Source organism: Bactrocera tryoni, chromosome 5 (assembly GCF_016617805.1).
Source record: "Bactrocera tryoni isolate S06 chromosome 5, CSIRO_BtryS06_freeze2, whole genome shotgun sequence".
Lineage (NCBI taxonomy): Eukaryota > Metazoa > Arthropoda > Insecta > Diptera > Tephritidae > Bactrocera > Bactrocera tryoni.
Genome location: NC_052503.1, coordinates 29,231,506 through 29,245,559, shown reverse-complemented (window position 1 = coordinate 29,245,559; position 14,054 = coordinate 29,231,506). Strand labels below are relative to the sequence as shown.

The 14,054-nt window shown below is 35.4% G+C and overlaps 1 protein-coding gene across 1 annotated transcript in view; it reads left to right on the top strand.

Moving 5' to 3' along the window:
• The first annotated feature begins 11,078 nt into the window (after window positions 1–11,078).
• Window positions 11,079–14,054, top strand: part of LOC120777089 (lysosome membrane protein 2) — a 12,139-nt gene continuing 9,163 nt past the window's right edge. The window contains exon 1 of the mRNA XM_040108223.1: window positions 11,079–11,368. Within this exon, the coding sequence (XP_039964157.1) occupies window positions 11,079–11,368 (290 nt within the window). The remainder of the gene's footprint in view (window positions 11,369–14,054) is intronic.

The window sequence follows — 14,054 nt, the reverse complement described above, 5'->3', positions numbered from 1 at the left end:
TATCACATTGAAATGTAAAAAAAATGAATTTAATATTTTAAGTGAATTTTAATGAAATTGCTCAACGTATGCGGAAGTCAATTCTCTGGAGAGACACAACGCATAAATCAGCCAATTATAAGTTGTTTTGTAATGGCAATTACCTTCTACGTAGAAGGTGTTGTAGAGTTTTTAGCATTGTCCACGTAAAATAAATTATAAATGAAATAAAATTCTTAACTTTTTATTAAATTAATTAAAACACTTAGAGCAGCATACACACACACACACACACTCACACATGTATGCAAATATCACCGGTGTTTTGTCCGTATTGTACGTGATCGAGATTTTTCCATATGAGCCGCCGTGAAAAAGTAAAGCAATTGTTCTATAAGACAATTGTGCATAAACAATAGAGAAAAATATGCATATAATAAAATTCTTACTATTTGCGACACAAAACGATTTCAGGTTTGAATTACAAAGCATTTTTAGCATTTTTTAAATATTTTAATTATTTTTACGCGGTCAGGTGAAGAACTCGTTGTAGATAGGAGCGATTGTAGCTACAGATTCCTGAAGACTTTATAGACATACTGCAACCATATGTGTGAACATTAGATCATATAACAATAACAAAAAGTCGGGAAAAGTTGAAAGTGAGCTCTCGCATATCACTCGCTCTGAACACTTACCTTGATAGAATTTAAAAATTTAGTTATTTTATATACGCTTATCATTTGTATAAATAATAGATATATGTATACGATCCACGACGTTTCTTTTTACGGCAAAAAAAAAATGTGGCAAACTTAGGGTATATTAGAAGTGACCATGCACTTAGGTAACAGAGCGGCGTTACTAGCTCTGAACTCGCTAACAATGCGTTCAGGGTTGGTCGAGGAGCGCCTAACCTCGCTATTACCATCATCGAGTGACATCCTAGAATCGTTAAGGGTAGAATGGGAGCAGATTGGTATCCTCTTGTGTTCTACTACTAGATTGCTGGGTTTCACGGAAGCTTGGCCAGCGCTGGGCCACCATCGGTACATATGCTTTCGCAAAAACCTTTTGGCCCCTGATCGATCGCAAGAGATCTCTTTGCCTCTCCCTAGTCGTGGGGCTTTTGAAAGGCTATTGCCTTTTATGCGTCCATGCTAGAAAGTTGGGAATCTTACCAGACGCTGTATAGAGAAGATGAGGTGTAAAGAACTTAACACTTCCTTCTGGACTATCCCGCCTTTTGGAGGTCAAGAGTTAAACACTTGGAAGCGCATACCTTCAGGCATTCCACTGAACTGGAAATTAAACGTCTGTGCAAATTTTGCTTATTTATAAGTTCGAATCAAGAGGTCCATGTTTTTTACAAGTATAGCTTCACAAAGTACTACATATAGCAATCAACGGACGATCTTTGATCAGCCTTCTAATCTATCCCTAACCTTGGATATCTTAAGTTCCGGGTATACAAATACTTATTGTTTATGATGCAATGAATGAAAAAAATTTTAAGGATTATCTATGAAAATTGTTATAAATACAAATAGTCAATTCTCTGGAGAGACACAACGCATAAATCAGCCAATTATAACCAAGTTATGCTACTAAAATAAACTGCCTCAAACGTTTAACTATTTAAAAGCCTACTAATATACAGTAAATGTAAATTTGGCAATCCAAACACATTTGAAATAAATTGTATAAATCAACACATATTATTTTGCTAATTTCCTTAACCAACTCAGCCAAATATGTAATATAATATGGCAACTGCATTGGTGTATTGGTGATGCGTGCAACAATTAGCGGCTCAATTTCATTGTATGTACCCACTCATTATCACAACAGTTGCATGCACAACAACAACATATGAACCAAGCCAACAACAAATGAACCAAGCCAGCAAACTGCAGATCATTTAAGTACTAACTGTCTTGGCCATTGTCTGCCTGACCGCACAGACCAAACTGCCGCGTCATTTGGTTTTCCACGCCAATGCGAATTTGTGCAACATTAGCGACGCGAAAATTTGCAGCATGCATTTCCATGCTTATGTGTGTGTGTGTCAATATGGGCATGCATTTGTATTGCACGTGAGCTGAGCGTGAGTTGAGCATAATAATAGTATGTATAACACTACTTTGCCTTTGGTGCATTGTTTGGTGACACCACTTCACCACTTGGCCACTTGGCATTGTTGTTGTTGTTGCTCACCTGTTTCTCATTGTTTAGGGGTGTTGCTGTCACTGGCCGCAGGTGGAAAATATATTTCAAGTTGACTTTTTTCACTTTGCTTTGCCAACAACAACTCGCAGATAATGACAGTGCAAAATGGATGGAAATACGTATATAAACCGGTAACTTTTTGTTTGTATTTCACTATCTAATTGTTTTGGCGGCTGTATGCAAAAGTCATACTCGAAGCTCTCACGACTCATGCGCCGTTTAGAAAAAAATTGCATCTTTTGTGTGAGACAATGCAAATGTGCAACATAAAACGCGCTTAGTTTAAATTGGTGCAAACTTAGACTGTCTATTTAACTGGTTTAACGGTATGGACAAACATTTTTTTTTTTTAATTTAAGAAACTTGATATTTTTTAATGAGTGTAGAGCGTCAGAGAGTAATTTATAAATGTTTTACCACTTGGTTTTGTGCGATGGTTGCCATATTGGAGGTAATTCTGGGATATGTGATTTTCACAAGCACCTCTTGAGGCGAATTGTGCATTAACAAAGTCATTCGCCATAGACAAAATCAAGTAGTAATCACTTAATTCAAAGTACGGACTATACCATATGTTGGATGCATAAGAACTCTTACCTAACTACCGAAGCTTCTGATGGCTCACAAGCCATGTTTGTGGCCTGGTGTTGTCCTAATGGAACACAATTGCTCTTCCATTCGACTAAAATTTCAGAAGGTCCAATTATTGCTAGTACTGGTCCGACTTAAAATTTCGCCTGTGGGAGAGGAGCTCATAGTAGATGGTTACCCGCAAATCCCATAGCAAACCCTTCCTGATTGTCAACCCTGGCTTGTCCAGTGACCCACCTTTCATCACCGGTTACCATCTGCTTCAGCAATGGATTGATTTTGTTGCGATTCAGCAGCTATCCACAGTTGAAAATTAGGTTCACGAGGTTTTTGGGCGATAATTCGGTTGGCACCGTTACCTCGAGTTGCTTCTTGTATTCAGCTTTATTTAAATGACTCCAGACACTTTTTGGTGCAATGTTTAGTTCATGCGCAATCAAAATAGAACTTAAGTGACGGTCAGACTGGCTGATTTTCACTACTTTATCGATTTTTTGAAAATTTAGAAATCCATAAATATTATTCACCTAGCCGGCTGGCTGGCGTATTTCTGCTTTAGTGTTAGGGATTCTTCGGAACCCAGACTTTTCTGTTTCTAGACAGACATATGATTTCAGAAAAGGAGAAGATTTCTTTTTCCCCAATCTCAATATCAAGCTGTCGAACCTTAGCTACCATTTTCTTACTCTTAACAAAACTTTTATCAAAAATCGGCTTAAATCTGAGGCTTCATCAAATGCACTGAACTCGTTCAATATTTAGTCAAAATAAAGTTGCGCCGCTTCTAAAGCCCGGTGATTTGGATTCAGGATTCTTTTGGTTATGATTAACAGTTCTAGAGAAAATCGAAGCTTGGCTCTGGACTTATTTTGGAAACGATCGTTCCCTGGCATATATTTATTTTACGGTTAAATACGCCATCTGATTCTATAGTTAAACATAGAATTTGGAACATTTTTCATTGACGTAATTCAAGTTAAAATAAAAAATTATTAAATTAAGAGACTAAGATGTACAGACTTACTATTAAAAATGTCATTATAAACACTCTAATTGGAAATATATTATTTATTTATTTAAACGAAATACAATTATAAATAATTTTGCTACAAATAAAATATAACATCGCTAACCTTCGGCTATAATCGGAAATATATTTGTAGAGATATTATTTATATTACTTAAATTATAAAAGTATAGGCATGAAAACTCGATCTCGCTATCTGAGTCTATTATACGTACCTTGTTGTTATTGAAATATAAAGTTGTTAAGCGTTAAGGGCGCTAATAATAATAAGTGGAGCTCTTTGTATAAGTGGATATTTCCTCACTTAAAAGCGTAGCAGTCAAGTTTAAAGCGATTCGTATTGAAATTTTGCAAATCACCAATGCATGTACATGTGTTCAAAAAGTGCAATGCAGTAAATCAAGCTGATTAAAAACTAGTGTAGAACCATCGGTTATGGAGGTAAGACTGGTCCGCTCTCTATTCAACTGTCTCTTTTAACGTGTACAACCAGAAATTTTGAAAATCGTTCTTAAGAAAATCACTATGGGATGGTAAACTTTAGTGTGTGCTTATTTATATTCATACTAATACATATATTATAAAGAAGCTTCATAGACAACAGCGTGACTAGTCGTTATAGAAGTATCCACAAACCACTTTGCTTCCATTTTGCGCCAGTTTAACAATAAAATTTTCAGAAATTCTGATCTTTATACCCCGAACAGAGTATATTAAATTTTCCACTATGTCGGTAACAACAGAAATGAAACGTCGGAGACTCTATAAAATATATATAAAACTAATCAGCCTGACCAGCTGAGTCAATTTAGCTATGTCCATCTGTATATCTGTAACGAAGCAGTCCCCCAGGTTTTAAAATATTGGTAACAAATTTTCTACACGTTCTATTCTCCTCAACAAGCTGCTCCTTTGTCAGAAACAATAAAATACCAATATTACATTTAGCGGTCATACAAACATACCTATTAAACTCAACATGAAAAACATTTAAATTTGATAAAGCTCGTCACGAAATTTGGCATAGACCATTATATAAAGCAACGCGATACAGTCTTCGAAGCTTCATCTCCTTCAAAGTAATTTTCTTTAGCTGCAATACACTTATGCCAACGAATTTTTCAGTCTTCAAAGTACTTGGAAAAACCTTCATCGTGATGGCCATCACGCCTTCTTCGATTCAGCCACTTTTTCCTCAATTGTGTCAAAACGGTGTCCTCGGAGTGGTCATGTGAATTTGCTGAATAGCTAGAAGTTATACGAAGGAAAATCAGGCGAATGCAATGGTTGCGGGACGATATTAGTTGAAAATGTGGCGGAATGATCACGAATAACCAATGCAGTATGAGAGGGTGTATTATCGTACTTCTTTGTTCAATAAATTCAGACAAAGTAAAAATCGAAGAATTCTTATCTCAAATATCACAATAGACTGCGAAGAAATTCATCAGATGGGATCACTGCCATTCAAGCGGACCCATCAGAATCAAGATAAAGATCTTTGTTACGCTTTTATTTGAACGAAACTGAACACGTTCGGTGCAGCCATTTTTTTTCATTTTAAGTTCATTTTAAGCCCTGAAACCACTACTTGAACTAGTATAATTCGGACTAGTTGAATTGTAGAAAATAACATCTAATTGTTGGCTAACTTTATTTTGCCAGCTTGTTAAAAATATCACTATATGGTATACATACGTACATGCATATACGATACACATACTCGACTGTACAAGTACTGTTATAGATATAATATACCTTAATATGCGTATTGAATTAGAAGCAGACTACTTGTAGAATGGTTTGCATTTCATCTTGCCCTAAATGCTTATTAGCCATATCGTATTAACCAGTCACTCATGACAATGATTATTGCACACATGCATATATATTGTATATCCACTAGTAAATACATACATATGTACATACAGACATTCCTAAGTAGGCGTTCGGCAGCGCATGCGCAGTAATAAAACTTCGTTCAAAATAACTTTTGTTGGCTCAGGGGCGGTAAATGCGCTACTGTACAGTCAGCTTATCGCAGGCGCACACAAATTTTGGTAGCAATAGGCATAGACTAACATTTAGCGATTTTTAGTACATGGGCCGAAACTGTTGTTACTCATGTGCCACTACTTTTGCAATGCAATGGGAGCGTAATTTCATCTTTTGCTTAAAATATTTACCAAAAATCGACTTGCGATGCTCGAGCTTAACGCTAAACTTACTGACACACTCATACATATACAAATATTATATTATATGTATATATGAACACATGTGCTTTTGTAATAAATCTGGAGGTGTTGCGCATGCGTGGAAGTAAATTGGCAGCTGTGCAGCCAGGCAACATAGGAAAGCCAACAGACAGGTTGGACCGACAGTGGGGCAGCCGAACAAGCAGCGGCCGTGCAAAATATTTAAGTGGCAAAGAGTTAAATATTTAAACGCCTTACAACACTCAAATGCCAGACACCAGTAGTGGATCCAATGCATCTAATTATGGCTGCGAGTGTGTTGCTGAAGGTATACTTTTAGTTTATGGCCGCGGTTAAACACGAGCAAGCAATTGTCGAATATGAATATGAAAAGGTTTCACTAAATTTTTTTGAATATTTCTTTAAATATTTTTTTTTTACTTTTTTATTTTTTTTTTTTATTTTTTTTATACTTTTTTTTACGTTTTTTTCCTTCAAAGCGCTTTTTCATTATTTAATTAACGGCAACTTGCCGGAATATAATGCGAAATATGACCGAGTGGAATGAATGGCGCGGCGCTGTGGAATTCCCTTGACCTTGAAGATGTTGTCTTAACGCTTTTCGCTTTTATTGACCATTTTTTCGCTGTATTTGCGCAACTTTCACTGCGTCACAGGCAAACGAGCAAGAAGAAGCGCTGACGCAGCGCTCGCCGTCAAGCGATTGCCGTACGAATATATTCAAGCCAAATTGAACATGCTAATGTGTGTGGTTTACGTTCAGCGCCAACAGCAACAACTACACCAATAAAGCGACGTAGCAGAAAACAGAAACAAAAACGTCTTTTGGTGACAGCGGTAAGTGTCGCAGCCGCAGCGCTGAGCCATGTTGATACGACAATACCATGCCATTATAAAAAATTGCCACTTTTTTTAACAACAACATAAAACACAAAAGCAAATGCAAAGCAGAAATCTCCATATTGTCTTGTTCGGCTATCGTTGTAATATGCAATAAAAGCGCTGAAACACAGCAGCTAATAAAAGCAACGCTTTTGCGAATTCAAGGTCGCCACTGATGGCTTGCGTCGCGCTGAAATTGCTACCATTTATTCCACGCTTTCAAATGGTTTGCTGCTGCTGCGGCTGCGCAGAAAATTATTATAACTTTTGTGACATAGTTTGGCTCGGTTGCCGGCTATTGGTCTTTCAAGCGCTTTATATTTGACCTATTGAACTTTAGCGCATACTTTTGTTACAATTACTTTATTGAAGTTTGGATGAATATTTGCTAGAATTACAATATATTGAGATATTTTAATTTTATTTTCTCATAACTAAATATACACACGCTTCATTTTAAGCGAGACAGCTTAGTGTTACTTTGATTTATGGGGTAACATGATTTCTAGGGTAAAAAAGAGCCTTTTTCAGCAATTTTTTTCCTATGGGAAAAATGAAATATTTTATTAGAATTTTGTATTGTTTCAACTATGATCTATTAATCAAGAAAATCTGAAATTTTTGGAAAAAGATTTTAAACTCCGCCATTTCCGGTGACCCCTCGGAATGAAGATGCGCCCGCGCTGGTGAAAAAATACGTGTTCTAGTTAAAACTTTAACTTAGAACTTGGACGAAGGAAAAAGAAACTGAAAATTGGATTTTTGGCAGACATTTTTAGAAAAAAAATTTAAATTTTTGTGAAAATTTCACAAGATTTTGTTTATATATGGTTTAATCGAAAAAAAAAAAATACTTCGTCCAAGTCTTTAAAAATTGTATCCCAAAGACCTAATTACGTACTTTATAGTTATCGAAGAAAATTTCGATTATCATCACAAAATTTATTCATGCTATAATTTCCGGAACAGTCAAAACAAAAAAAAAAAAGCTGTATCTTTTATGAATGACCGTATTTTAGGACCAACAAAGTGTCCAATTTTTAGCTTTTCCGCACTAAGTTCGGAAATTTTCTACAAATGTCACTAAAGCAATAATCTTGAAAACCTTTACAATTTTATTTTTCTTTTCTGACATCGTCACGTATTATTTCACTGAGTTCATTTTGATAGTAGATATTTCACCCTCTTATTTACATCCATTGGTATATGATACCAATTTCTGGGTATTTGGTGACATCATTGTTTCTGAGTAGTCCGTGAAAATTGCTTTTGAAAGGAAGGTGAAAAACCCTTTGAGTAAAACGGGATATTTTGTAAACTGTAATTCTAGATATCTCTACTGTAAAGTTTGTGTCTCTTACTGTTTAATTATACAACTATCGGTTAAAGTATAGGTTAGTTACCCGATAGAGCCACCAGAGATTGCTGTTAAAGTTTTTAATGGTTTCTTAAGGACAAATTTACAAATCTAACCAAAACTATTCTGTAATTGTGGTCTTCCATCTCTTTATGCATAGGACTTCTGAGTTACATTGTGTGTATGTGTTAGCTTCCACGCTAAATGTAAGGGAATTTCGGTTGCGGTGACTTGCTGGACCGTTTCAATAAACTGCGGTTAGATTAGAATAATAACTGAAAAATTTGAAAAAATTGATTACACTATGGTAGTCGATTTGGAGTAAAGCATTGTTTTTTTCAATAAATGGCGGTGAGGTAAATTTGTATTCTTAAAATTACCCTAAGCTCAAAAACCCAAAATATATATTTTTACTATAGATAAATACAGCTAATGATCAATGATCAAAAATGGCGAAAAAAATACGTTTTTGGTTAAAAAAATTACGCTTTAGAGAGATAATTGTTAACAAAAATTGGACCAATCCTTACCGGACAAATACATCTAGGAAGGTGGTGTGAAAATTTTGAAGCTGATCAACCCTGCCGGAGAAATATTCTTCACCGCCTAAAGGAGTCATTTCGTAAACACAATACGTCATATCTCGAAAACTATTATTATACAAATAAACATCAAATTTTCGGAGTATATTCTTAAAAACATCCTCATTCGATCTTTTTAAACTCAAAACATGACCTCTTTTGGATTCATTTGTAGAATTACATATTAGGTGTGCCACTAAGCTCCCGCTGTTCGTCAATAGATGGCTCCAGATATATCCAAAACGTGATAAGCTTAGTCTAGACATTCGAAAAAGAAACAGTACATAAGTACTTCCATATTAGTGACATATACTTTTGGTTGTGGGAATATGACCAAAAGTGTTGATTTTCTTCTTTCAATCAAAGAAAACGGTGGCTGAAGCACATCGGCAACTCCAAAAAGTTGACATAGTTGCTGCTCCAAATGAAACAACGAGCCGTGTTTAGTTTCAACAATTTCAATAAAACCGGTGTTTCGCTAGAAGAAATGCCAAAAACCTTCGAAGATGGTGAATTAGAGACGTTGCTCAATGAAGATCCGTGCCAAACGCAAGAAAAACTTGCTTCAGCATTGGGAGTCACCTGCCAAACCATTTCAAAGCAACTGCATGTGCTGGGATTGATTCAGAAACAAGGAACTAGGGTTCCTTAAAGCCTCAATACCAGTAGAGGCACGAAAAAGTGAGTCTGCCGCATGAAAACGCTCGTCGCCAATCCAGTTAGCTGGAAACGCTTGAATGGGAAGTGCTATTTAATATTTCCCAGATATTGCATCGTCCGTTTATTATTTGTTCCGTTCGATGGCATAAGGTCTGGCTCAGGAACAAGTTTTTTCGCTCACAAGACGACATTAATTAGTTTTACCGTAATGGTATTCGTGCTTTGTCAGAAAAATGGGAAAAAGTTATGAATAACCATCGGTAATACTTCGAATAACTCATTTGTATCCATTTCCTTACAAAATAATTGTATTTTTATCAAAAAAAAGCACCTAATAGTTTCCTGGAAAAATTAGTTAAAGATTTTTGAATAATAATTTATAACAATATTTTAAGAAATTGTGCGGAACATGAACCCTCTCAAAAAGCCTTTAAAACTATCTCAAAACCTTTAAATTTGTGTTATTATTTTTTGTTCTGTTCTTGACCGTTCAGGCCAAAGCTTATTCTTGCTTATTCTAGCTTATTTCGGGGCTCTACAAATATAGAAGCTGTTTTATGTTTTTGCAGAAGAACTAAGAAAACTAAAAACTTCTCTAAATACATTCAAATATATTCCTGAGTATGGTTGCGCCCTCAGAAAACAAAAAATTCTGCATCGATCGACCCACAAATTATTGATTATTAATCACTCCACTAATTTGGCGGTACTGAGATATTTTCAAAATTTCGCCACAAAATTTTCCAAGTGTAATGGGCGAATCGTTAAATTTTTCCACTCTGTGCAAAGGTTTCATTAATGTCATAATTATGCTGAATATGCAAAGAATTAAAAAAAAACAGCTGAAGTAGCAAAAATGCATTCGCTGGTGAATTTCGAAAGTGCAGACAAGCATAAAGACCTACTTGTAGGTATGTTTATACAAAAGTAAATTTTTAAGGCATAATGAATGCAAAAAAGAAAGCACTCACAAGCGTATTAACTTACGAACTTTGGTTGCTAAAAGGTCGCTCGAGCATTTTTCGAAAAGAAATTTTCAAGTGACGTGGATTTTAGTAGAGATAATCGAGTCTTTGTGCCCTTCTAACATTAAGTGTTTGAAATATTGTCAATACTAGCAATATACTGCGCAATATTATTGTGAAAAATTAACAGTAATTCTAATATAGAAAGTGAACAGCAACAAACGAACAAACTGAAAATAACTATGATTACTTATATGATTACAAAATTAAATAGCCGTTTTCAACAAAATTATAACTAAATACAAAAATACTTTTTTTTTTATCAAATACCATAAAGCAAAAGTTAGTCACATCATCGTCTCCGTCGTTTAAAGTTCGTGTGTGCATCGCATGTGGCAAAGCTTTCGTTACAAGTTTTCTAAGTAGCGGTAACGGTAAAGTGCTTGTACATTATTAAGGTGGACGAGAGTTGATTGATTGTATTTATTGACAAACACACAAATTTTGTGATATTTTTTTGCATGCAATCGATGATCTTTGCCATATTATAAAGCTGAATCACTATAATTTTAGTTTTCCAAAGAAAAAATGATTCTCCTCCGTAAGAAATCGGTGAAATCGGTGCAATTTAATGCAATGCGCTCGTTGCTGCACTACATTTGTAGCCTTTGCTCCAAACGCGTCGCGTCACAACAACAACATTTACCAACACAACAACTAGAAAAGCAGGCGCAAGCAAAAAAGTTGGCCAACCATTATGAGAACACGAATATATATGTGGATATCGTCACTTGCGAGTCTTGTGAAACATCCTTTGTTCTCTACACAAATGTAGAAACCAAATTGGTGGAGGTGAAAATTTGGTCATTGGGTGAGAAGTAACAAGAATGTATTTATACCTTCAACAGTGTATGTATATTAAGTTTTCCACGAAGTTTGTAACACTCAGAAGGAAATTTTCTAGTTCCTATAAGTAAGCAGCAAATAGTGTAAATAAAGTTGTCAGCATGCCGAGCTGAGTCGATTTAATCTCGTCCTTCGGTATATACCCGAACTATCCGCTCAGTGTTTTAGGTATCCATCTGAAGTTTTAAACACGTAATGTTCTCCTTAAGAAACTGCTCATTTGTTGGCACTGCAAAGCGATCTATCAAAATCAAGATCTTATATTGAAAACCTTACTACTCCACAAAATATTTTCAAATTTTTTTTTATATGACTGAATTGAGGTTCTGAAACGATATTATAGTGATCGGTTGTACCAAATGCGATCTAAAAACTCCTTGTTTTTTGTTTTTATAGTCTCAGCCCATTTATGAACTCACGATGCATTCTCTATCTGGCTACACGCATCTGTACATGGAATAAGGAATTGTCTTCTTAGCTCCCGATGGAACACAAGTAATGTGTATATTGTATTATACCAAATTTCCATAGCCTCTCGAAGATTCCCAGAATATTCACAACAGTCTGCAAAGTTGTATGCTTTAAATATTTTATTAAGCTATGCTATTTTTATAATAATTACTCAGTCTAAAATAATATAGAAGGTCGATGCGTTGTCCTCGACTTAAATTCCAAAATCCAATATGGATCCCTTATCTTCAACCTCGAAGTTAACTCTGGTAACAAGTAAACGAAAGCTAATACAAAAAACTTATATTTTTTCTAGTCAGAAGTATTTTGCTTTGAGTTAGTGGATACACGGTATTTATTTGTTCCTGAGTGGTTAACCTTCTCAGTTCAAGTCATTTTCTCTAACTATCTGTAAGAAATATCAGCTAGGACCGACTGAACTGCCTATATTTCTTAAGGCATTTTACATAGAACCATAATACAGCACAGCTTCTTGTCTGCTGTCAGAAGTGAATTCGAAGTTGGCAAAGGGACAACGGAAGCCAAACAATTTTTTTCTCAATGTAAAGGTTAGATAATTATCTGTTCAATCTTAGAATTTACGGGTCTAAAGCAACACTGATGGGCTATAACCGCGAAATCGTTGTTTATGTCAACAAAGAAGAAGAAAAAAGCTACGCTGATGGGCTCCAATATTTAAGAAACTAATTTACGAAAATTTGGCAGATTGCTGAAAATTGCGAAAAGTATACTTAAGTTTCATTCCACACGAAAGTTTTGCCTCAATATCAGCTTTTTGTATTCCGTAATGATTACATATCTAGAGCTTTTTTGGATTATCATCAGCTACATATTGGACTGTTTCGACCTCGTATTCATCCACCCACGTCTCATCACCAAAAATGATGAATTGGAGGGATGAGCTGTAGCTGTGGACGGCTACGTTGTCAAGCATATCTGCAGCGACCTCTAATCGACGTCCGTTTGGCAAAGGATACGAGTTTAGCATTGACATGCTCCGCATCCAAAACATGACACAAAATTATTCAGTTGAACCATAAGGGCTTTTATGATCGTTCAAGCATAATCTCTTTAACTCTTTTGGTGTTATCGTCATTAACAGAGGTGCGAGTCGCATGAAGAAAACTTTCTTTGACTTCCTGATATTTCCTGCAGAAATACTTGTGTTCGTGTTTAAATATACCCTCCAAAACCTTTCCGCAACTTTTTACACGATTCTGTAGCCATGTTTTCCTTGAAAACACAAAATTTCAAATAAACTTTTTGTCCAAAAAATTTTTTTTCAAGGTAAAAATCGCCAGACAAACTTTCACGTCGTAAACAAACAGTTGCCAAACACAAGTCAGTGACATATGAAGACCAAACTTCACACATCGAATAAAAAAGGTTGTAGCAATCTAGGATATTGCTTGATTTGATTTGCCCACGCAGTTGAAACGAATCAGTTTGGGTGAAGCTATAGTAGTTCAGCCAGGACTCGTAGTTTTCTTGTACTTCAGCCTCAAACTTCTTAACGATTTCTTGCGTTTTTAAACACAAAAAGTTTGGAAGAGAGCTTCTTGAAAGTATGTGGCTATTCGGTCTTCTATCATTTATAATTGGGTTACGCCTTCTATTGTTTTGAATATAGAGAAATAACTAACATATAATTTACAACAATCCTCCTCGCCAGCACTCAATCATAATGTCTCCAAGCATCAATCTTCAAACAAACAACTAAGTGATGTTTCACTCTTGCTTTCAATTATACAAATATTTTCGATAAACTAACAATGATTTTATTACCTTTTAGTAATGGTTAATTAATATTCAACTAAGTGTGTTTCATAACAGAATAAAATTGTTTTACTATATTATTATAGCAAATAATTAAGTAAGTAATTATTCAAAGTATACTAAAGGGTTCTAAGGGCTTTTAAGCTCATATTATAGTAATCAATTAAACTAGTAATTGCATACATATGTGTGTATGTATGTACAGAATATCCAACTCATGCCTGACTTTCGGCAGCTCGCAATACACTTCACTAGGCTCAAGGCCAATGCCCAAAGTCCTTGGGGGAAGTTTCCAAAAGTAGCACAATGCAAGTTTTGGTTATGCAATCGCCAGGGTAATAAAACACCGTAAATCATGCGCAACGGATGATTCGAAAAGGGCACAATGTCACGTGTTTTACGCTCTCAATA